The sequence below is a fragment of the Podarcis gaigeae genome, assembly GCF_964106915.1.
Source record: "Podarcis gaigeae genome assembly, chromosome: 11".
Taxonomy (NCBI): Eukaryota; Metazoa; Chordata; class Lepidosauria; order Squamata; family Lacertidae; genus Podarcis; species Podarcis gaigeae.
The window spans coordinates 48723899-48748975 of record NC_139687.1 but is presented as its reverse complement, the minus strand read 5'-3'; the positions used below and the strand labels follow the sequence as shown (position 1 = coordinate 48748975).

The 25077-nt window shown below is 42.6% G+C and overlaps 2 protein-coding genes across 4 annotated transcripts in view; one reads left to right on the top strand and one right to left on the bottom strand.

Moving 5' to 3' along the window:
• NPR3 (natriuretic peptide receptor 3) overlaps positions 1 to 18423 on the bottom strand; it is a 50738-nt gene extending 32315 nt beyond the window's left edge. Inside the window, exons 1-3 of one of the 2 annotated variants that reach the window (XM_083702829.1) lie at positions 17175 to 18423; positions 8886 to 9008; positions 6814 to 6980 (exon numbers count right to left, since the gene is read on the bottom strand). In XM_083702829.1, the coding sequence (XP_083558955.1) occupies positions 6814 to 6980; positions 8886 to 9008; positions 17175 to 17904 (1020 nt within the window). In that variant the 5' untranslated portion in view covers positions 17905 to 18423. The remainder of the gene's footprint in view (positions 1 to 6813; positions 6981 to 8885; positions 9009 to 17174) is intronic. The other variant, XM_083702828.1, reaches the window with a different exon arrangement.
• Positions 1 to 25077, top strand: part of TARS1 (threonyl-tRNA synthetase 1) — a 203012-nt gene that overhangs the window by 140728 nt on the left and 37207 nt on the right. The gene's annotated exons all lie outside the window — the stretch shown is intronic.

Below are 25077 nucleotides of genomic sequence, written 5' to 3'. Positions count from 1 at the left end.
GTTAACTAGGAAAAACAGAACCAGCTTCTGCCCTTGGTAAACTTGTACAGTGTCTTTTGGATAAGAAAACAAACATTGGGGTACTTATATTTGAAGAGAGCAAGGCATTATTGAAGCTTCTATACATACACCCTATCTAATCCATGGATTAAAATCTCTTATGGGTGCCCTGTTATGTAAAGTTCAGTAACAGTAATCTAGAGGGAACCAGATTTATGCAGTTACTTAAGATACTGTTCACCTTCCTCTACAAAACAATAGACTATTGAGAAGAAATTTCATATGCTCGGGGCCAGATTCTGTAAGCTTTAAGTATGCTGGGCATGCCAACTTGGGAACAAACATTTGTGCTATAGGTTTGTGTAGTTTTGGTGTTTACTTTTAACAATAGCTATCTCAGGGCTTAAAGCTGGAGTCATAAAATGACAGTTTGTAATTTTACCACCAGCTAAGGAATATGTGGGTGAGGCTAGACTTGGCTCCTGCCTGTAATGCATCATTAGTGAATTAGTGTAATGAATTAGTGAATTAGGCGGCAAACATAACCTCACATACCCGGGAGTAAGCTTCACTGAATTCAGTGGGACTTACTTCTGAGTAGGCATGCTTAGAATTGTAGCTTTATGTAAATTTCCAGGATCACAAGAGGAAAATAATGGAACCATATATTAAGAAACTTCCATCAGAATCAGAAGACATCCTTTTTTCCTATCTCTATGGGATTTTTGAAAGGCTATATTACCACCTGTCAGGTAAATGGGAATAGGCAAGAGTCAGCAGAAGAACTGAATTACGGTACAGTTTCAGGAGGCCTGCCTTTCATCTTTCCTTCTAGTTTGGCTTGTTGAGTCAATACAATCCAAAGTTAAGATGTATTTATGATGGCAGCTTACTACCATTGGAATTGTCCCCCCATTGCATGTTTTGCTATTATTATTATTATTATTATTATTATTATTATTATTATTATTATTATATTTTATTTATACCCCGCCCTCCCCAGCCAAGACCGGGCTCAGGGCGGCTAACACCAGTATAAAAACAATTGATTGAAATACAACTTAAAAACAAGATTAAAATACAACATTAAAATGCAGCCTACTGAGGTTACATTCAGAGTTTCAGTAGGAACTCAAATCAAAAACTTTTCTGGGGATGAAAACATCAAGTCTTCACCAAGGCCAACTATCTAGACTGGTCCTACATGAGCCAGAAAAAAGCCAGGGAAGTCCCCAAATAGGAATTCCATCACAGAAGGAGAAAGGACAAAGGAAGAGGGGGAGGGGATCAGTTTGATTCCAAGCCAAAGGCGATGCGGAACAATTCTGTCTTACAGGCCCTGCGGAAAGAAATCAGATCCTGCAGGGCCCTGGTCTCATGAGACAGAGCGTTCCACCAGGCCGGAGCCAGTGTTGAAAAGGCCCTGGCTCTGCCTGAGGCTAATCCGACTTCCTTAGGGCCCAGGACCTCTAGGGTGTTACTATTTATGGACCTTAAGGTCCTCTGTGGGGCATACCGGGAGAGGCGGTCCCGTAGATATGAGGGTTCTAGGCTGTAGTAGCAGTAGTTTGAGGTTACATTTTACTGTGTAATTTAAGAGAACATACTGCTTTTTCCACTGTGTTGCTTAAAAGACTGCAGATGGCTCTTGAGAACTGTTAACAACTCTCTGTCCTCAGTTCTGAGCAGAGTTCCTATTCAAGGCCGAGGTTGTATTCTTTTGCACCGAGGCAGAATGAAAAACTGTAAATCAACTCTTTATTCTTTTGTTAGCAGGACTTGAGATAACATACACACAATTATGAACAAATGCAGCAGCTTTCATTGACAATCTTTCCTGTTATGCTGTTTTCAGAATGGGAAATCAAACACAAGTGTGCTTATTTATTGTGAGGCACTTGAAATCACATAGTCGCCTAATATTAAAGGGCCCTGACAAAGCCGGGTGTTTCGGGTGAGAATACTGTCTATAGTTAATATTTTGGGGGTTTCCCCATCAGGCACCAATTCAGGGCCTGTTCAGTTTTCCTTTTTAAAAAGCTATGCTTAAAAAATAAATCCTACAACACATGTTTAAATAATTCAATTTTACATTAATATTACTCCATACTGATTTACTGCCTTGTTAATAGACTGGCAAGACAATGCGAGAGGATATCTGTATCACTTTAAGGACCCTGGAAACAGGTTACCAACTACATTTGCAGGTGCGGTCTACCTTACAGGTGCTTTGTACTAACACAGTGTTTCTGAAAGAAGTACAGTTGAGGGAAACATTGTTACCTGTTCAGTGTTAAGATTTGCTCGCACAGGAAATTCCAGTTTGATGAGAGACTAACAATAATATATTGGCCAACTGGCTGTAACTGAGGAAGACTGACTTCTAATTGGAAAGCTCTACTACTCTCCTCAGGAAGGCATCCTTGGACTTTCTTGGAATTCAGTATTCCGGACAGATTAAACTAACAGAGATCCTAAGCACACTTACTTGCAACAAGTACATTTCACTGAAATCGGCTGCATCTGTTGGATATGAACCAAGGAGGAACCAAAATCTTCCCCCCAAATTGGCCTGACGTGCTCCTCCCAGACTAACTCGTGAATCATAACAAAGCATTTCCGCCACCAAGACTGTTTGAAATGGAACTGACAAGATCCCTGTGATCAGGTGTGGGGGAAGATGGTTAACTGCAACAGTACACAGTTGTGGAGGCAGATATGCTTGGAGTGGTTACTTTGACTGTTTTTTGAAAAGGGATTAAAATGTTAAAGACAGCTCTTCAACCACTTTTCAAATAAAGTGGTACCTCGGGTTACATATGCTTCAGGTTACATACGCTTCGGGTTACAGACTCCGCTAACCTAGAAATAGTACCTCAGGATGAGAACAGAAATTGTGCTCCAGCGGCGTGGTGGCAGCAGGAGGCCCCATTAGCTAAAGTGGTGCTTAAGTTAAGGTTAAGAACAGTTTCAGGTTAAGAACGGACCTCCGGAACGAATTAAGTACTTAACCTGAGGTACCACTGTATGCAGGTATGTTGAATACGATGCTTGTGTTTAAACACAAACTTTAATGTGCTTTTTAGTTTCAAAAATTCACTAATGCAATGTAAAGTACAGGATGGATTCAATAACTAACACATGTGCAATGAAAACAGACTAAGAAGTAGACTGATCCAGCCATCTCTACCCTGGGACCCTAATGCTGCTATGGTATATTGTTATTCATATTTCAATGCGAACATCCTAATATAAATTTCCAGTACAGTTCTTGGGAGGTATGTAGATGGCCTTAAATTAGGTTTATTACTTGTGGAACTCCAAAGTGCAACTTCCCTGTCTCCTCTCCCTCTTCAGTGCTATGACTGAACTCCTATGTTCTCTTAGGTCATGCTCACAACATTTTCTTAAAGCACATTGACTCCCCCCCCCCAATATTCCTGTGAACTGTAGTTTGTTTAGGGAGCTGGGGTTTGTTGTTTGGGGGGGGGGACTATGGTTTGCACGATTATTTTAGGGTAAACCATGTTTGCATTAAATGTATGATGTCAATGTGACACCATACTGAGGTTGCTAACACTTGTAGCAGTTTGGCATTAAATGCTAGGAGGACAGCTACCATTCAAAGCAACATTTTCAGACATCTTAGCAAAATATAGCATTATACACCTCTCCTGAATGGCCTATCATGCTCTCACACAGACCATGTTCTGTATGGCTCCCGGCCTGGGCGGTGGGGCGGGGCAGAAGCTCCCCCCCCCCTTGATTCAAAAAAGAAAAGAAACCTTCACAAGGCCTAAGAAGTTTAATTACAGTGGAGCTTTAAACCCAAATCTGTATAAAACAGATTTAAAGGTCTGCTGCTAAAAATGATTTGCATTGGGGGGGGGGGGCATTAGAAATTACTAGATGTACTGTGTCCCATTAACCTTTTGTGGAGGGACATACAAAATGGATTTTAGTTCCAAATGATTGCTTCCACTATCTACAACTACAAGGAGTTGGTAGACTTTCAATGAAGGCTGTGCCACATCTGACACAGAACTTTTATTCCTAACAGAGCTCCATAGAGGGTGTTCTCATGGGGAAAAAGAAGGTGAAACAGCCAAGATTACAGTTCAGTGCCTCTGAACAGGCAAAACTCTGGTGGGGTGTTTTTTAAAAAACAACAAAAACAAAATCCTCTGACACCCTGCCTGTCAAACGCTGCATTCAGCAGCTGCAATATAAAGCCAGTGTAGAGAATGGAAATTGCTGTAGTGGAAAAGTCTTGCACTAATACCAATGGGCAACTGCCTGGATTTAACACGGAATATTTGAAATCACTTGCCGAAAGTGTCTCTGGAACATCTAAGAACACTTCAGTCACTGACATACAATGGAATATTTATTAAGGAACTTGGCATTTCTTAAAGGGTTTATTAAAAAAACTTTACATGTGTCCCCATTGTTATGTTTCATTATGTTCCATGCCTAAAATCTTCACAAGATAAAACACTTTGGGGGTTTTCAGGAAGTAATTTCTCCCCTACAGAAAAGGGTAGAATCTAACTGGTGCCCTGTGCTGACAGAAGGCATCTGGAAGTGGACAGAGAGGGGGGCAATTTTGTGCTATTTCCTCCCCCCCAATATAATCCACCCTGGGGGTCTTAGGGGGCAGATTTTAAGGGACTGCAGGGGCAAAGCAGAAAATTCCTTCCCTCCTTTTTCCACTCTGAATGCATTCCGCTAGCAGAGGGGCACCAATTGGATGCCACCCGAACAGTATACATTTCATTTCATTTTACTTTTAATGTTAAGGAAAATTGCAACAAAGTTATAATTTAAAAGCAGAAAACAGCGACAACGGATGTTACTGCTAATTGTTTTGGACTGACCATTTTTAATCTTTAACCTGGAATTATCTTCCTCTTAATCTACAAACAGCTGTTACTTACACTCTAGGAACCTAATCATTATTCATCTCCTGTAAAGATAGGCCTCACCCATGGATGGAGAACAACATTTTTTGCTCAAGCGCTGTTCATAACTGAAGCTGCAGAGGAGCTACGCCATAGCAGCAGGCAGGATAGCCAGGAAAGTACTTACAGCAATAGCCACAGGTGGGCCGCAGAGCCAAGCAGGCAAGCATAATTGCCTAGAGATTTTTTTTTTAAATTAAATGACTCATATATGGAATAAAATAAATGAATAAAAGAGAAATGTTTGGTGTCAGAACCCGGGACAGCGATTGTGGGAGCTGGAGCCAAGCGAAGACAAATGATCAGTGCCAAGGACGGGCAGTCCTGTATATTACCCCAGTACTGACCTGAACTCTCATGAGGGCAAATATAACCAGGCATGACGGTCTGTGCCATAGGCTCCACATCCCTGGAGGAAATAAGTACTCAAAGAGATGCTTTGTTTTTGCAACCTGCCTTTGACTGAAGTTGACTGTTTTCTGCTGCCTCAGGGACTGGCATACCGGTGTGGGTGTGCGTGCGTGCAGCAGAATGCAAAGAGCTGAGATAAGTTCTGGGGTGGAGTCTTTGGTATCAAGTGATACAGGCAGGAAACCGTGATTGGGAGCCAGAGGATAAAAGAAGCAAAGTCTCTGGGGATTAGGGACAGACTGCTGTGCCTTCTCTTCATCTCAGGAAGTCTCCACCAGAAGAACTGCCTCAGTGGCTGCTTCTTGAAATGTTCCAGATATAGGGTCTTCCTTGGGTTTGTTATTATTATTTAGTTAATTAAATTTATATACCACCCTTTATCCGAGGATCACAGGGCGGTTTACAGTATAAACCTCCTCTGTTATGTCCTCCCCTGATGCAGCACTAACTGTGTCTCTGTCTGGATCTAAGACCATGACTGCAGTATTAGATACTCCAATGCTGATATTTCTGGGTTCAGAATAGTTGTGAGTGCAAAAGAGCTCTTTTCAGGATATTTTGATAAACTGGAAGATGTTTCTGTAACACAATTAAGGAAGTAAAATGCAAATCTCACAAGCTGCATCTGAGAAACCTTGTTGCTCCCCCTTCACTTTTGATAGGTTCCACATTTTCCCAGTGTACCTTTGCATGAGCAGACATAAATGGATCTAAAATGCACCTTAACTAATATAAAGAGAGTGAGAGAAAGAGATGCAGAGATCATCAGGAAGAAAAAAGTTACAATGGCAAAACAAGCCTTCTCAAATTTGGTCTGAGAGCCTGTTCAAGTCAAGAGAGCAGATAAAGTTCATTCAGGTACTTTGCAATAGAAACCAGCTACAACTACAGAGAAAGGAGTGAGAAAAGGTCTCAAGTGGAGGAAAGGATTCATGGCATGGTTTATGTTCCCCAGTATCTTCCATCAACACAAGTGAGAAAGAATGCGGTTTGTTGATTAGACTGCAATAAATTATTTGATAAGGTGAGGACAGGAGAAGGAACTAGAGGATAATTTGGTTCTCTGCTGGAATGGCTTTTGAGATAACTCAGGGAAACCTGGAGCGAAATGGAAAACTAAGGAAGTCCTGACACAGAAAAACAGTAAGGATTACAGAACCAGTTTCTTCACCACATCATCCCTTTAAAGCCTCATGATGAGCAAGACAGATGAAGATGAAAGGAACTCTGTTCCAGATGACTGTGAACAAACAGAAAGAGCAATTTTCACTTGCAAGTGGGGTTGCTTTTTTTAAGGCTACCAGGAAAAGTGTTCTGAAAAAGTAGCTGAACACTCCGACAATTTGGTCCAATTCAGAAAAGGCCACTTTGTCACCTCTGATTTAATTAGGAGGGTGTTTTTATGATGCCAAAAGCTCTAGCCTCATAATCGGGCACTTACGTAATCATCATCATGGATTCCTTGTTTCTGTACAGAACTTTTCACCTCCATGGCAAACTTCTCAAATTCAGGTTTCACTGTCCTCAGTAGTGTGACTGTCTGGAGGGATGAGTACGCCTGCTTTGCTTCAAGGTCGTATTTGTCTCCTCTCTTCCATGAGCCATTACCTAAGGGAGAAATAAAAATATTTACAATTCCAAGCCAGTTACCATAAAGAGCTCGTTTTCCCCCTTTCCTCCTGCTGTATTCCCCATGTGTTGCTGGGGGTAGCCAGAGATTTAAAGGATGTTGCCCTGCTAACAAAGGCGCACAATCCACCAAACTTAAACACTTTTAAATCACACTTATTACCTATGAGAGCATCAAACACATTATCAAATATTTCCCATTGAAATGAAATGTGGATGGATTGTACCCTGCATGATTCATTAATGCAGTTTTTTAAAACAAAAGGCCACACACTGTACTACAGAAAAAGGAAGCATGCTGTTTTCGAGGGTGAGATGTGTGGCAAAAGTCTGACATTCTTTACAGGAAGTTCAGGACAAAAATGAAATGAAAACAAGCATAGCTCTTGGGACCTAAGAAAGGGAAACAAAGAAACATTTCCCTTTTTGAGGGGTCCCAAGAGATATGCTTGTTTTTAATTTCATTTTTTCAGCAATAACATTGTGCACTGGCAATACAGACAACAGAGTGCCACAACACAACTGCTATAATCTCCCTGGAAACCTAATTTTTACAACTGGAAATTTACACTAATGAATAAGAAAAAAGAATAGAAAAGAATTTAAGAGCAGAAAAGAGAAAAGAAAAATATGTCTAGAGGGGTGAGGTGGGTGGGGAGTGTGTCTGCTTATTGTGGTGGTTATATTTAGCAATTTGGATGATTGTGTCTTTAAAAAAAAACATTTCTTGTTGCTCTTATAATATAAGCCACCTTGAGGCTTTGCTGCTTGGTGATGAACTGAGCCAATAATCCACATCATTCCTCTACCTCCAGTCTAGTAGGATTTTATGAGGATGTTTTGGATGAGTGTACCTTTGATTAATCAGTTGAGAAATGAATGAGCCCCTCAGTGTAAATCAGCAAACAAACCAGGACACATTCAGCTAACCATAGTTTCCTTATTTGAAATGGAAAACTATGGTTAAACAGCTCCAGAACAAGCCATGCCTTTGAAATCACAGACTCGTAGAATGGGAAGTAATCTTTGAGGTCATGAAGATCAACCCCATGCTCATTATCTTGCCTGAGCAGCCAGAGGCTGCAGCAACATGTATGGATCAAACTTCCTATGTGATAATGTGGTTGTCCGATGGGGACACATGTTCAAAGTGACACTGGCTTGGCATATGAAACATACTGGTGGCTCCAGACAAGTTACTGTCTCTCAATTAAGCTATTTCACAGGACACAAATCCAGCTCTGAACTCCTTGAGGGCAGAGGGGAAAACAAATTAAAAAATAAATAAAGGGTATCAGTTTTTCATACATTTCATAGAATCATAGAATTGTAGAGTTGGAAGGTACCCAAAGACCATCTAATCCAACCCTTGCAATGCAGGAATCTCAACTAAAGCATCCATGACAGATGACCATCCAACCTCTGCTTAAAAACCCCCAATGAAAGAGCCCATTGCCTTTCAAGAGAGTCCATTCCACTGTTGAACAAAAAGTTCAACTGTCAGAAAATTCCTCCTGTGATTAGTGGGAATCTCCTTTCTTGTAACTTGAATTCATTGGTTTGGGTCCTAACCTCTGGAGTAGGAGAAAACAACCTTGCTTCATCTTCCACATCACAGCCCTTGAGATATTTGAAGATGGCTATCATATCTCCTCCCAGTCTTAGCTCTTTTTTGCGTCACCAATTTCTCTTTATACACTGAACTTTTAAAACCTTGCCCCCCCTTTCTAATTTCATAATCCAAGTGGATACTAATAAGTGTTAGAAGAGACAATGCTATGTGGCATATTTTAAGACTTACAAACTTAAAGACTAAAGTGATCTTTAAAATGTTGCTTTGTTTATAAAAGCCTTGAACCCACCAGAGGAAAGAAACCACATTACCATATGATGAACTGTTGAAAAGTTCAATACTGAAGAAAGCATAGTCTCCATTGGTCATTCCTTGCCGATGTGCAGCCAACATGATGTTCCTTATTGCGTCACTGCTGGCACACATGATCACAACTGGTGAAAAGAAATGGAAAACACAAGATAAGAAACTATTCCTCAAACTACTGGAAACAGATTGTCAAATTTATGTACAGCTGGAGATAAGGACATAAAATGTCCTCCAGCTGCTTTTCAAAATCTTGGATATAACGTCCAGCAACAAGGCTAGGGGTTTCAAAGGAAAATATAGCAACCAATTTCACTGCCACTCTGCAGAAGCCCAGCTCCTAATTCTGCTAGGCTTATTTGAAAATACCACCCGCAATGGCCTATTATTGTCAGCCTTTTCATTGACATAATGTTTGTAGAGTTTTTAAACATCAATTTCACCATCCACATTTTAAATATTTCATGCAATGGCATATTTTTTATTTATTGGAGGAAAGACTTAAATAGTTGGAACATTTAACAATACATAGTTAGGGGGCAATCCAATTAAAGTTAAGCATTTTAAAATACCATTATAAGTATATGTTAGGATATTTCCTGGAAAGCATTTAAAAATACTTCACTTTGGCTGGATCATACCCATGATGTTTAATAATGTGCAGGAAAGGAGGGGTGCTGTAATTCTTAAGATTTAGGGTGGTATTCAGCTACTATTTACTCAGAGTAGACCCTCTGAAATTAATGGACATAACTTAGATGCTCATTAATTTCAATGACTAAAAGGTAGTTGTGTACTCTTTCTTGGGCATTGTGAACTAGGCATTCCTAGATTGTAATGCTACAACCTTCTCCTTTAATCCAGCACTTTCCAACTTGGTTCCTTCCAGATGTTTTGGAAAACATAGCACTTGGCAGGGGCTGATGGCACTTGTAGTCTGACAGGCACCAGGCTGGGGAAGGCTGCTTTAATCTGAATAACTAAGATCAGTGATAACAAATCCCGTCATTCTGTAGAATGATTGAGTTACAGAAATTAAGTTGCTAAAACTTCACCAGATCTAAATCAAGAGAACTGGAACATCTTCAAAAATGTGTGATATGGTAAGAAAAGTATTTTAGATTGTGTGAGAAAACCTGCCTGCTTTCGCCAGACACTTTAAACCTTAAAACAAAGATCACAACTGAAATCTTATCTGTGCTGAACCTAAAACCTAAAATGGCTACACGTGGAAAATACCTGTCAAATTAATTAATGAAAATTGGCTTCATAATTTATACTTTGATTAAGCGAGTCTCTGCATTGGCAGAATCGCTAATCAGGACAGTCAGTCTGCAGCAATGGCCACAGCTGAGTTGGGCAAGCAGAAAGCTGCTCATCAACAAAGAGGCAGACAAGGCAAGGCATGGAGGCAAAGAGGAAGCAAATGATGTGCTCATGGACCAGAAGGAATTTACAGGCCTTCTGCTAGCTGTAAGTAATGATAGGGAATCTATGGCACTCCAGATAATGTTGGACTACAACTCCCATCATATCTGACCATTGGCTTGATGCTTTATAGGGCTGATGGGAGCTGGATTCCAGCACAGGCTCTGGTGCAGAAGGCAAACTGCTCAGATTGAGGGGCAGTCTGAAGCCTCACAGGACAAAGTGAAACCCCACAGGTGTACTGTGTTTGCTAATAACTGCCGAGTCAATAGATGCAGTATCTCAACTTGGAAAGATGCATTGACCGCACAGTCTCATAGGATCACAACAGTCAGGAATGGCTTTGTAGGTCATCTAGTCCAATCTCCTGCTTGGTGCAGGCCTGTAGTTTAATCTCCTAACAGGCTGCCAGCTTCAGACGCACACATACAACTTATACAAGCAAAATCCAGCGCATGCATGGACTTCTTTCTAGCTACAAACAAGTTGTGCTGGATTTCCTTCAAAAATACCCACTCAGTTCTAACCTATATATATTTAATCTGCCATTAAGTAAGCAGAATCAAAGTTATTCCTCAAGTATCAATTAGCAAGATTGACTAAAAGCACTGAAGAATTCAAGTATTGATAAAACATGTGCAACAAACCACAGAAGAGCTAATTATATCAGCTATCCACCATCACTGCAATTACATGTTCTCAGCTGATTAAAGTCATCACACTATAGGTAGAGAGTGTATAGGACTATTCATTTTTGGTCATTTATAAAAGACCCCGATAACGAGGACACCCAGTGAGGAAAGAGGACCAAGGCCCCAGTCACCATCCTCCAGTGTCTTGTGACTGGCATGTCCTGTTACCACAGTCACAGGTCCAGACTCATGCCCCTATTTTGCCTTTGGGTTGGTAACTAGGGGCCTTTTCAGGGAGCAGCACTGGGCCCAATATCTGCCAGTTGCTGATCTTTAACATGGGATTTACCTGTTGCTTCACCCCGTTGGGAGTTTTACTTGTGGTTGTTTGTTGGTTTTAACATGCTGTGGGTAGTCTACAGAAAACAGCTGGACAGACAGCGTAAAAGTATAGCCAATAATGTATAAATATGACTTGCAAAGCTTACTTAGTCCTATATTCAAGACAACATTGCATAATAAAAGATAGTGCTTATCTATTTCTTAATGACATATAAATGAAATAGTTAATGTGTAGTTAACTGAGGCTCAGTCTACACATGACAGCAGATTATTTCTGTAAACTGAGGTCTGCCCCAAAACATATATACAGTGCATAGTGGGAGTAAAGGTCCTATTTTTAAAGCAAAGGGGCATGTGGTGGTCCTGGTGGGGCACGAATCGTTTCCCCATGTGTGTTCCTTCAGTCTGTTTCTCTGGCTTTTCTCCAATATCAGAAATGAACTGGGGGAGAGGTGAGCACTTGGGGCTGGGAGATGCCATGATAGGGGTATAGAACAGCCTACTGTACAAAGAAAAGAGACGTATTTACCCACCATTAACATATGGCCCCTGGAAGGCTGCCCAAGAGGCCATGTAATGCCATCAGGGTGAAAAAGGTTCCCCCAACCCTGGTAAGCAGCAGTCACATGGAAGGTTTTGTTCCCTTCATTTGTTCAGTCTAAAAACCAACCCGCATTTCAGTCCTCATAAGTGGCAGGGGAAGACCCAGATTTGACACAATGTATCCTCCAATACTTACAGCTCAAGCCCTGGATTTTGTAATTACTTTTATCCACCATTTTCCACCCAAAATGTATATCACTAAAGATTACACTAAGAAATGATTATTAAATCCATTTATTGTATCTAAGTTTTCAACGGCAAGAACAAGAACAAAATGTTTTCCAAGCTGTTTGTCTCCCAGTTGCTTGATTTTCTAAAGTGATGAGCGTATTGCTGAACAAATGTGAGAGTCAGGAATCCATGTGCTCCCCTGATGGTTCCTTCCACAAAATGCCTTTGTTATTTATGCAATACTCAACGGGATCTCTCCAAGGTTGAGGGGGAAGAGACTCTATATTCAGCATGGCCAAAAGAGAACAGCTCTCACACTCCTAACATAGGCAGAGTCACTATAAAAGAATGAAAGGTTAAGCATCAGATTTGTTGCTGTCCATCCAACATTTCCTTTTGGGTACGCTCATGGGGTTTTTGCATTCTTAAAATGAAAGACCTTGAAAAAGAGGCTGATTGCTAAGGAACTATTATTATATAGTACAACAACAACAGGGGATGCTTAAATCAAATAGGAGGGGTCCTTGGCTTGAATAAAAAGTTGAATTTATTCACTTTCCACAAAATACGATGGCTCAGTTTGCATGTAACGGTAAGCTATAGTTAATGGTTTACTGTAAATATTCCTTTCTGGGCTGTTAAGACTAATCTCTGCTCCCACATGCAGGAAACAACCCATAATCCCTAGCTGAGAGTTATGTCTGATCCAGGGATTGAACTACAATGTGCAAACATGGCTCTTGTCTGATGGTGAAACTAGAAATGTGCTGGGAATTCCTTTTTGCTCTTGATATACAAGGCAGAGGTGGGTTGATATTTGCAGGAGCTACGAGTGGGAATTGGAAGAGGTGCTTAACCCTGCCCTGACCTCACTCTGCAACTTCCTGTTGTGTCTGCTTTCCCCCACTTCCTAGGAAAGCATGTCTTGGATGTCCTGCTTGGGGTAGAGATGATAAGAATAAAGCTGGAAGGAGCAGGGAAAAGTTAAACACCCCCACTGCTCCACATCTCCCACTTCTCTACTGTATACGCCCCTCTCTCATGTTTGGACATCAAACACACAGCTGAAAATCCCATGTTTACTCTCAAATGTTTAGTTCCACCTTGAGCTAGCAATTTACAGGACACAGTGCACTTTTAAAATACCAAAAGAAAGAAGACAGTTTGTCTAATATAAGTAGACTTAGAAAGAAGTAACCCTAGTCACTGCCATATGAAGCAAGCCAATACCAGCTTTATAATCCAATGCAAGTGTCAGTCTGCCCCAATAAAGTATGTGTGAAGGTTTATAATTACGTAATCAAGAAGCCATTTGAACAAGATTCTAATGCAGACATAGCCCCTGCTTAGTCTATCCGCACAAGTGGAAAGCTTTCATTCAGACACTTGGGATTTTTTGTGGTGTGCTAGTGATGCAGAGAAACATTTCAACAGCCCTTGACATCTCTATTCCATAGCCTACCCCACTCCCCAAATGTTACAAGAGGCTGTTTTATCTCAATGTATCTGCATCCTGCACCTGCAAGCTGATTTTCCTAGAGTGACAATGCAGCAAACTTCTTTCTTCTGTACAACAGCGTAAAGTTACAATATGTAAATGTTCAACTGTTGCTTCAGAAGAAACACACATTTATAAATGAGAAGAGAGATGTGGACATGATCAGGAATAACTATGAGCCAGGGCATTTTTAATACATATCCCAAGGCAGTTCGGAAGTCAGGCTTTATGGTGTCTCTTGTGTAACAGATGACAAGCAAATGCAATGAACAACCCAGAGGGATCAATCTGAAGTTTCAGTGGAGTATATCTCAATCCCCATTCATTGTAAATCTGACTCCTGTGCTTCCTGCTACCCCTGCTGAACTCAAGAAGTCCAAAAGCCAACAGGGTATGACCTACCAGAGAACAACTTCCTACACTGAATAAAAACAGGAAACACCACAGAAGATTAGACTCTGCTGCTATTGAGAGTAGTTGGCCCGAAAGTTCCAAACAAGAACTATTTGTAACTGACAGAAAAACAATAAAGATAAACACAGAAAATGTTATATCTTTAATACAATGTATTCTCCAAAATTGTATAACCTGCCCATATAGATTCTACATAGGCAGGTAATGAAATGTTGGATGAGTCAGCTTTTGAAGGAAATGCAAGGGGAAATCCTGGCCCAGTTCCTTCACTGGCAAATCTAAACAAAGAAAGAGAAAATGGAAATGAGAGAGGCTGGCATAGACAGGAACATTACTTTTGAGAAAGTTGCACAGGAAATCAGGAAACAGAACTCTGGCATTAACTCGTTCTTGCTATATTATCTGGGGCATTTCTTCTGACAGGATTCGCTTTCCTATTTTATTTTTTCATAAAAGGCATGCTGAAACATATAGCCTCAAGTTTATTCCCTTCTCTCCTGACCTTACATTCCCAAGACAATGACTGCTTCTACAGTCATGTGCTTCTCACAACAACTGCTTGGGTCACAATTCTTAGCAATCACACCATGCAATCACACCATCCCTGTCACACACAGTCCAGGTGCTATGAGCTGGAACTACAAGCACACTTGCATACATGTTTTAGAAAGCCTTAATAAGCTTTGCTAATACAAATCACAATAAGGCTACTCAAATGAGCATTGGGTCAGGCTGCATCCAGGGGTTCCTGTTTTCTCTGTTTGAATACAGCCCACATTCAATCAAACTTACACTGTGCTAGGATCATATGAAGTGCTCAACATCAACAAAAATACAATCCTTTCTAAATGATCCATTCCAAGCAATTCCTGCTCAACTGTTTCCACAAATGGGACAGGAGAAAATGACCTAGTAGAAAACCATACTCTGAAGGAGACTCAATCTTTCAAGAGCCTTATATACCTACATAAACTGGGCAGAGGTGAGAACTGAACGTCCTCATTACCTCAAACTCAAAAGCTAAGGCACTGTACCAGATCTATGTATGCATATATCTGTACAAAATAATTCAGGAAAGTCTGTAGCACATTCAGACTCTACAATCCAGCTGCACCCATGATTTCCACTGTTCATATCTGACTCAGTCATTCACAGAGTGGGTGGAAAGGCATTCTTATTTCATACCACTTTCCATTATGTATGGACACAAGAGAAAGTGTGTAGCAAATCCCCTAACAGCATATGAAAAGCAGCAAAATATTTGAGTTTCAGCCAACTACGGCAAACTGAAGAGTAGGTCCTCTGGACTAATTTTAGTCTATTGATTTCAGTAGGTCTAATCTGACCTAGTTGGGTACAACCCTTTTTTAACTTGTAAGGGTTTGTTGTTGTTGTTGGCCTTTGCCCTGAAAGGAGGGGGTATACATTTATTACATAAATAAGACCAGATCTAAGAATACAGTGGTACCTTGGGTTACATATGCTTCAGGTTACAGACTCCACTAACCCAGAAATATTATCTCAGGTTAAGAACTTTGCTTCAGGATGAGAACAGAAATCGTACTCCGGCGGCACGGCAGCAGCAGGAGGCCCCATTAGCTAAAGTGTTGCTTCAGGTTAAGAACAGTTTCTGGTTAAGAACGGACCTCCAGAACGAATTAAGTACTTAACACAAGGTACCACTGTACTTATGTGGAGGAAAGAGTGAGGAGTTGGGTTATGTGTCACTCCATTCAGAAGATGCCTTGTTTAAATAAATCCTTGATGTCCATTGTTTATTCCTATCCATTCCTGATCCACCAATAACAGCCTGCAATATCCCCTATTGATCATCTGCCAATGTGCCTGCTTAGGAAATCCCATTTTCCCAGTGCATCTATTGCAATAAGAGGTGCTAGGCATACTGTGCTTTCCAGAATGTTATGAACACCTACTGGATAGTGTTTGTGGCATCATCGATGATAATACATTCTTTTTGTGTCTTCATCATTTCTGAATAGTTTTTAAAACAGTTATTTAAAACTAGCCTTTAGTTGTTTTATACTGTGTATGTTTTCAGAGGTTGAGCGTTCGCACGTGTACCAATGCTGTCCTAGCAATCATGCTGCCCTTCAATATAGAAAAAGCTAGTGAACAACTGCTTAGTTATCACCTCTGCCATAATTTCCACAAACTCTTTGCCATTTTAACATATAGTTCTGCAGCAGTTGAGCACACAGGCCCCAAATGTATATTTTTGTGTGGTCCCAAGCTCAATACAAGTCAATTGACAAGTTTTAATGGATTTGAATGCTGTTGTTAACTTTAATATATGCAAAGGAGAGGTTCCCCATTGATGGCAACCCTGGGAAAAGGAGCAATAAAGCTGTAGCAGAGAGTGTAATGGAAAGAGTAGCTGAATCCTCCCAGGAACTGGGTGTATTTGACTGGAATGTGGTAGACCTCAATTCAAGTTACATCCCTGGTCTACGCAGGTTGCTTCCTGTTGGCCTCTGTTTCCCTTCTGTAAAATGGGAATAATAGTAGTCTACATCAGAGGGCCATTATGAGGATAGGTCAAACTGAACCCGGGACAATAAGATGATTACTGAGCATTCATTCCGATTTTGTTTGCAGAGAGGTGTGATAACTGTCTCAAAACAAGTGCTAGCCAGTTTCCAGTGCCTTTCCCCTTCACTTTCCATATCGCAAAAAGCCGGCTCTCTGGGGAAAGCGGGTTTGTTACGCAGGCCCTCCCAAGCAACAATAATCGGGAAACCTAAATGTGTCTGTCTGTGACTCAATCCCACTCTGAAACGGCGATCGTCTGGATGCGCTCCCCTGCCCCATTTTTTTTTAAAGCGAATATAGCTCTAAGCTGGAAATAGTGAAGAGGTGCTGCCAGACAGAGATGCCGAATAACGCAAGGGCGTTATTTGAATGCATCCCACCATGCTAGCGCGCATCGCGGGGCGCAGATTCTCCGGGAGAGCGGCTGCCTCGGGCCAATTCTCCGCTTTGCCCTAGGCGGCTGCACCAAGCAGTGCGTAAAGAGGAGCGTGGCGGGATCCTTCCCGAGGGCCCTAGGGCGCCCCTCCGGAGTTGCGCGCTGCTCCTTGCGCCCTCTCGTCCAGGCGTTGCGCTCGCCCACCCCCAGCCGGAGGAGCCTCGTTGGGCTCCGGGTAAGGGCAGCTCCCCCCGGAGGTCGCTCCCGCGCGCATCCTCACCTTTCTCGCCGCCCTGGATGGCGCGCACCACGTCCTCGGCGTACTTGGCGCTCTCGTCGAAGGCGAAGTCGTCCAGGTGGAAGCCGGCGTCGCGGAAGACCACATGGACGCCCTCGGCGGCGAAGAAGCAGCTGCGCTGCTCCTTGTCTTCGTGGTAGACCAGCAGCACCCGGTTCCAGTTGTGGTGGCGGAAGAGCGCCAGGAACATCTCGCCCATCTTGGCGTAGCCCGGCGACACCCGGGTCAGGTGCGAGTACTCGCCCGTCTTGGTGCCGAAGCCGGCGGCCAAGGCGCCGGCCGAGATCATGGGCAGGTTCCAGTGCGAGGCCAGGCGCGCCACGGGCGCGGCCGCGTACTCGCACACGGGGCCCAGCAGCAGGTCCGGCCACTGGCCGCTCAAGGCCACCATGTCCACCAGGCTGAACAACGCCCCGTTGCCGCAATCCGAGTCGTTGTAGAAGAGCCGGAACTTGTAGCCCGCCGGCAGGAGCGACCCGTTCGCCTCCAGGCGCCGCACCGCGTACTCGACGGCCGGCTTGACCCGCGCCAGGGAAAACAGGTACGCGTTGTCCTTGGGGAGAAGCACCAGCACCCGCAGCGCTTTCTCCTCCGCCTCCTCCTCCGCCTCCTGCACGCCCGGGCGGCTGCTGCTGCTGCTGCTGCCGCCGGCGAGGAGCAGCCAAGCCATCAGGCTGCAAGAAAAGCAGCCGAGGAAGAAAAAGGACGGCATGGTTGCGACGCAAAAGGAAAAAAAGAACTCGGAGAGGGGTGGGAAAGCACTCCTGAATGCACGGGAACTACGTACCCAAAGATGCGAGAAGAGCGCGCGCCAGGAAAAGAAACCCTTGCAAAGTTTGTATGGATCCAGCAACAAGGAGCGCCTCGTCTTTTCTCTCTCGCTCTCTCTCCCCCTCTCGTCTTGATGCCTAGCAGGGAATGTGTTGCTTTTTCTTTTTTAAAAAAGAGGGGATGTTTTGCAACTCAACTACAACTCTCCCGCGACTTATCCCTGATGCTGCGATGGTGGCGGGGGCGCCAAGAGCATCTCCTTCTTCTTCCTTCTCCCCTTTCTTCTTCTTCCTCCCCCTCCTCCCCCGTCCCCCGTCTCTCTGCCTCCTGAGTGATCTCGGTGGACCTCCGTTGCTCCTCCTGGTCTCATAGCCTCTGTTTAAATAGGGTGGCAGCAGCCCGCGCGCCTGGTCGCCACACACATGGCGCGGCGAGGCCGGGTTTGAGCTGGAGGTGGAGGGGGGGTGCGTGGGAGGAGACCGCCATTGACGCCCCTTGCCTGCCGGTGGCCCCGCCCCCTGCTCTGCCCCGCCCCCCTTGGCCGCAGCGCGCGCCTCCGGACGCCCTCTCGGGCTTCCGCCACTTTGTTCTGGGCTGCAAAAACGAGGACGACCCGGTGGGCAAACGGCGAGGAAAGTGAGCCGCGATTTCCCCTCCTTTTTCCAGGAGAGAGGGGGGTAGGGGGGTGGGTTTGGGGTGCTGCATGCCTGCGTGCCCCGAGGGTTCGCAGATCGAGGGCGCTGCAAACCTGTGCATGGAAGTGCAAGCGGCTTCCCCGACGCTAGTACGACTTCACTTGAAATGCATGGGATTGGAGAGGTCCGTTGCAAAGTTTCAAAGGGCGCTGCTTTGCACAGCGGCATGGATGCAATTAGGTGCAGGGCAGCAAAGAGGGGGCGGACTTCCCTAGGCTTAAAAGCTGCATTGTATGCAGATGTTCGGATTGCAATGAAGTTAGTCTCTCTCTCTCATCGGTCCTCCCACTTTGAACTATCGCCTGCTTCGCGGATCAGCGGGACTGGTTGCTAGCTTGTTTACGAGCCGAGCAAAAACAGTAGGCGTGCAGTCAGGGGATGCGTGTGCCTCTTCAGGGGAACAAACGGCCAGCACACAATGCTGGCTAGGGTGTCCCCAAGGAGTAGGTAGAGTACCTTACCTTGGGAAGAAGGACCAGGACTCCGGAGCTATAGTCGCAGTTCCTAGCTATATACATTTAAAGAGTCTCTGCTTCCCGCCACCCTCCAGCTCCCCCATGAGGACTAGAAACTTACTCTTCTTTAATCGGTGCATGAATGTTTTTGGATGTAAAGACTTTCACATTTCTGTTATTTGCATACAAGGAGGTCCTGTGTTAATTTGTCACCTGTTTCTTTGGTAATCACTCGTAGCGGAGTAAGATTGCCTTCTATGGACACGGTTTTAACAGCAAGTGACCGTGGAGGCCGATTCTGGATCCACACGTCCTTCCACAGTGGGGACATAGGTTTCTGGGCAGGAATTGATCACGGTGAGGGTTTGCCAAACGTGCCTTCTTCTTAGCACATTTCTCACTTTCATGCTGAGTTTGAGCATCTTCAAAGTCCATGACACTTGGTACAGGCTGTTCTTGAATTGGAGCACTCACAGGCCAGTGTTTCCCAATTGTCGGTGTTTATGCTACATTTTTTAAAGATTTGCCTTGAGAGAGTCTTTAAACCTCTTTTGTTGACCAGCAGCATTACACTTTCCATGTCCCACCCAGTGGCTAGACCACTGAGAAAAGGATTTCTGACTACAGTACATGAGACTTTGGCCTGATCCAGCAGGGCTCTTACTTTCTTCATTTCAGTGAGATGGACATGTAAGTAAGGTATACTTTGGAAACATTTCCGCACATGATAACAATTAATTTTATTTCATTAGAATATTTATACTTCCTATTAGAAGTTCAAATGTCCCTTCATCCTATTAGATTTCAGGGAAGTGTACATGGAATCATATACAGTACAACACAAAAATAAAGATCAATATGTATTTTAAACATTTATCACTTTGTAGATTTATCACGTCTTGCGATATATGGTTTCCTCCGCCTGCTCACATGCAATGAGGAGTCACGATCCTGACTTTTTGATGGCAGTGCTGATTTGCCACCTGCAATAAAGATCAAGGCGTCAAGCACAAACTAAGTGATTTAATTGAAAGCAGCCTCAGTTGCAAGCTACACTTCACTGTAAATGAGGTTGCTGCGTTAAGGAAGGCAATGGCTGTAGCAAGAATCCCCTCTATTTCCAATGTTCAGGCTAAGTATCAAGTAAACCGCATTACATTTTGTTGCAAATCCCACATGTGGTGGACTAATTGAATGATTCCAAATTTTATAAGAGGAGCCGGAAGGATAAGATATATTCTGCTTTTTGGCTATGACAGGGAAAATCCAGCAAGATAATTCAGTCCCTACAGAAAGCACACACAGTGCTTCTTTCCAATATGCATCTGTGTAGCAAATCTAGTCCATGGAGAAGGTTCATGTACAAGAGAAGTCTGAGCAGCTCCACAATTTACAGAGCAAACAGTTTCCTGCTATAAAGAAACATGGCTGCTGAGTGACATTTTCGGTATTTATTGTGTATGAATGACATTTTCAGCGTTTATTTTCGGCAAGTTTCTAATTAAAAACAGCATGAAAGTGAGTCTCCAAGTGTTTCCTTTCCCAGCAGAAAGAGCTTGTGTTTTATTTTTAAATCAGCATTTTCCATGAAGGAAAAAAAAACACATTTGGTTTTGAGTACATTTAGAATGATGTTTTCTAAGCAACGATTCTCAAACTGTATTCTATTATAATTTATGGAAAACATGGGGGAATGTGTTGCTGGCTTCAGTAGGATATTACTGTAATTAAGTTGTTGCAATGTCACCTTTCCAATATGCACAAAATGTCCAAAGCACTTCACAAAAATGAAAAATGATGGGAGTCCATTGAAATCAACAGAAGTACTCCTGAGTAGGTTGTTTGACTACTGGTACGTAATTAAGGCTGTAGCAATCCAAGTCCCTTGTAGCTGGGAGTAAGCCCAATTGAACTGAATGGGATTTACTCAGTAAGATACAGGATTGTACTTTGAAAACATTCACTAAGAATGAATGCTTCATAAAAATAATCATATGGTGATTTGCTAATTTCTGATAAGGGAGAACAATGTGCAACACAGCCATTTACCGTTATATTGAAGTCAGTTACGTGTTGCAGTGGAAATCTCTGTAGTTCCTTGTGCCAGCATTACACAGACTGATTTATTTATATTTTGTTAGTAGTCAAAAATTCTAGGTTCTTTTACAGATATCTTGTTGCAATGGCCCAGAATCCCTGCAAAAATTATTTCATTTATTCCCTTATTTTAGATGGTAGAGGGCTTTCAGAAAATAATCAGCTCTGGAAAAACTTTCTGTGGACAGGGCAGGTGGCAGGAAAGGGAATTACTACAGCTTGCTGCTGTAGCGATTCAGCCTCACCTCTAAGAAATCTTCAGAAACAGAAAACTCTGCACCCTCCCAGAGCTTACAATGTTCCAGATTCTATGCTTATTTGGTCTTTGAATTCACATCAATTTTAAAAAGTCCTTAATATAGGCTTCCTCTAACTCGGCCCTCCAGATGTGTTGAGACTACAATTCCCATCATCCCTGACCACAGGTCCTGCTAGCTAGGGATCATGGGAGTTGTAGGCCAAAAAAACATCTGGAGGGCCAAGTTTGAGGAAGCCTGAGTTAATATTATCAGTACTGAGAACATGGACCAACTTTGAAGTAAGGCCATCCACAGGGATGCCATAATGGCTGCTTAAAGCAGCAACATCAGACATGTCTAATTGTGTCTCAGAGGAAGTCCTGAAGGAGGCTGTGGTGAGGCCCTTATTAAAAGGTGTCTCTCCTTGACCCTGGCAGAACTAATAACTATTGCCCTATATCCAGCCTTGTAAACCTTAGTAAGGTGAACATGTGATGCAGCTCCAGGATTTGCTGAGCCAAACATTTGGATCCATTTCCAGACTGGTTTTAGGTCCGGTCTGGGAACTGCCTAGGTTGTCTTGAGTGACCTGGGTTGAGTGATGGACTGGGGAAGTGTTACTGCGTTAGAAACTGTTCGTTGTACTTGCATTTACATATTTCTAAGTGGCGTACGTAAAATGTTAAGAAATGTTCAAAGAATAAAAACAGTTAAAATTCATCACAAAAGAAAATGACTTTCAATAGAAGAGCAGGATACAAATACATTGTCACATTGTGGATTATACAAATATCAAACCAAGCCAAATGTAACGGCATCAATGACAGTCAAAACTAGGGACGGTATATAGCAGAGCTTTCCAAACTTTTCACGTTGAAGACACACTTTTTAGACATGCATCATTCTGCCACCATAACCAGTTCTGTCATGTCTGGATAAGCTTGTTTGTTGGTCCTCATCCAGCTCATACCTTCAATCCCACATATCCTCAGAGAATCCTGATAAGAAAGGATTTGAAAAGAATCGTTGCCTTTTTAAGACCTGCATATTGATTGCTATATTGACGATACCATACTCCAGGCTTCCAAATGATCTTTCCCAGCAGTTGCATGTAGATGTTAAAAAGTACCAGGGATAAGATGGCACTGGGAGATACTCCACAGGTCAGAGCCCCTGGGAGAGAGTATCAGACACTTAGTGCTACTTTCTGGTAGCTAGCTACTGCAAAGTAGTACCCCCCCAAATTAAAGTAAATTGGCAGTCTAGGAAGATTAGATGGTTCTATTGTATCAAATACCTCTGGGAGGTCTTTGAATATTAGTATGGTCACACTCCTGCCCAGTTCCACATAAGGATCATCAGCTAAGCAATTCAGTCATTAACCTCACTCTGAATTAGTGTTTCCCAAAGGGGGCTGTTTTTGAATTATGGTGCTGGAGGAGACTCTTGAGAGTCCCATGGACTGCAAGAAGATCAAACCTCTCCATTCTTAAGGAAATCAGCCCTGAGTGCTCACTGGAAGGACAGATCCTGAAGCTGAGACTCCAATCCTTTGGCCACCTCATGAGAAGAGAAGACTCTCTGGAAAAGACCCTGGTGTTGGGAAAGATGGAGGGCACAAGGAGAAGGGGACGACAGAGGACGAGATGGTTAGACAGTGTTCTCGAAGCTACCAGCATGAGTTTGACCAAACTGCGGGAGGCAGTGGAAGACAGGAGTGCCTGGCGTGCTCTGGTCCAGGGGGTCACGAAGAGTTGGACACGCCTAAACGACTAAACAACAACAACAACAACAAAAAAGGGGGCTGTGGGATTAGCAGGGTGCCGAGGCAAGCGAGTGGCAGAGAGGTGCTGGATGTGTAAAAGATTATCAAGACTTTGAAAAGCTGATATCACCAGATCAGGTTCATCAATTTTGTTGAATTAATTAAATCATTTTAAATGGCTTTGGAATAAATGTGCAATTAATTGTTACTGATAGCTATAGATTTCTCCTTGAGGCTTAATTGTTTTCTTGTTTTATTACAAGCTGTGAGGGCATAATGTATAGCTATTAGGCCTGAATTCCAATCAAAATCGAGATTCAGCTGAAAACCAGAATTGCAGCTCCAAATCAAATACTGAACATATTATTTCCTTGTATGTAGAACATAATGAAATACCAGCAGAGTGACAATCAGAAATATTTGGGGAAATAAGATATAAAATAAGATGCAGTAGGGCAAAGGTCAAGAGAACTTTACAGGAATTACACTTCAACATTTATTACTACAAATTATTTCAAAATGATCTAGGAATTTGCCATTAAAACAACACCTTAACTTTCTAAATACACTATCAGGTGTGAGTTTATTGTGCAATCAGTGCTGCTCATGCATGCATCATTATTATTTTTGGCATCATCTGCACAACAGCGATGCTATCAAAATTCCAGCCCATGCTTTTTATTTATTTATTTAATCTGGATTTCCCCTTTATGCAAAAATAAACAAAGTAAAATCCAGTAAATTAAAATAACCTTTTATATATCTACTACAGGCACTGCTGATGTGTAAACTTGTTGGCATTTTTATTTTTATTGATGGGCAGTTTGTCACATGTGTGGTAAGGTTTCAGCACCCCCACTTCCATTTGCTACTTGCTTGAGCACAACCCTAGCTATTTTGTTTCTGAAAGCGCAAACAATAGGATCATTCCTCTCTTTAACAATCTGCACAGGCTGTAGGCATGCTCAACAACTGAATAGGATGAGCTGTTTTCTCAAGATGTCCATCCGCTACATAGAAGGGACTACCTTAGAGACTGTCATCTTGTACTAGAGTGATAAAAAAGATATTTTCTAAACCATTATAAAATAATCAACAATCCCAGTGCACGTACTGCAACTGCAACTAAACTGACAATGGGGAGGGACAAAAACAAACACCTGTGGATATGTTTCATCAAGCTCTGTCCAGCAATATATAAGACTGGGGTGGGGGGAGACACACCAAGGAATGTGTAGAAGCTAGCATGCACACAGAAAAAAACAGATCTGAATGTCCTCTTTGCAATATAACGCCCCCTTATGGAATGTGCCCTTATTTGGAAAAGTGAATGATAAATATGGCACGAGGATTCCTTACTCAGAAAAAGACACACCAACAAATTGGCATCCTGAGAATGTGAGTTTTGGTGGGTCCAAGTAGAGTCCATCATAAGGCAATATAGCCACACAACTGCTTTTCTATGAGCCTGTTTTTGGAACTTTATGCACGTGTAATGTGGCCAGGATCACAACTGGACACATGGTGAATGAATGGCACAACAGCTTCACCAGAAGTGAATCTACTCTGCCCACATTGTCAACACAGCAATTTGGTCATGGAAACTGAACTTTCAGTGAAATGTCCCTTACGCAATAGTTTCAGCAAGATTAACATGGGGAGATAAATGGGGAGATGCTGAGTGACAATTTTCATTTGTATTTATACAAATTTACATTTGTTTTCAGCATTTTCTTTTGACAAATACCAACTATGAAAGCTAGCCATAACAGAAGACATCCAGAAATTCCATATAGAATTAACAAGTGAGACTAGCAAAAAAAAAAAAAAAAGGAACAGCAGGGGCAGGGTTTAAATTATTGC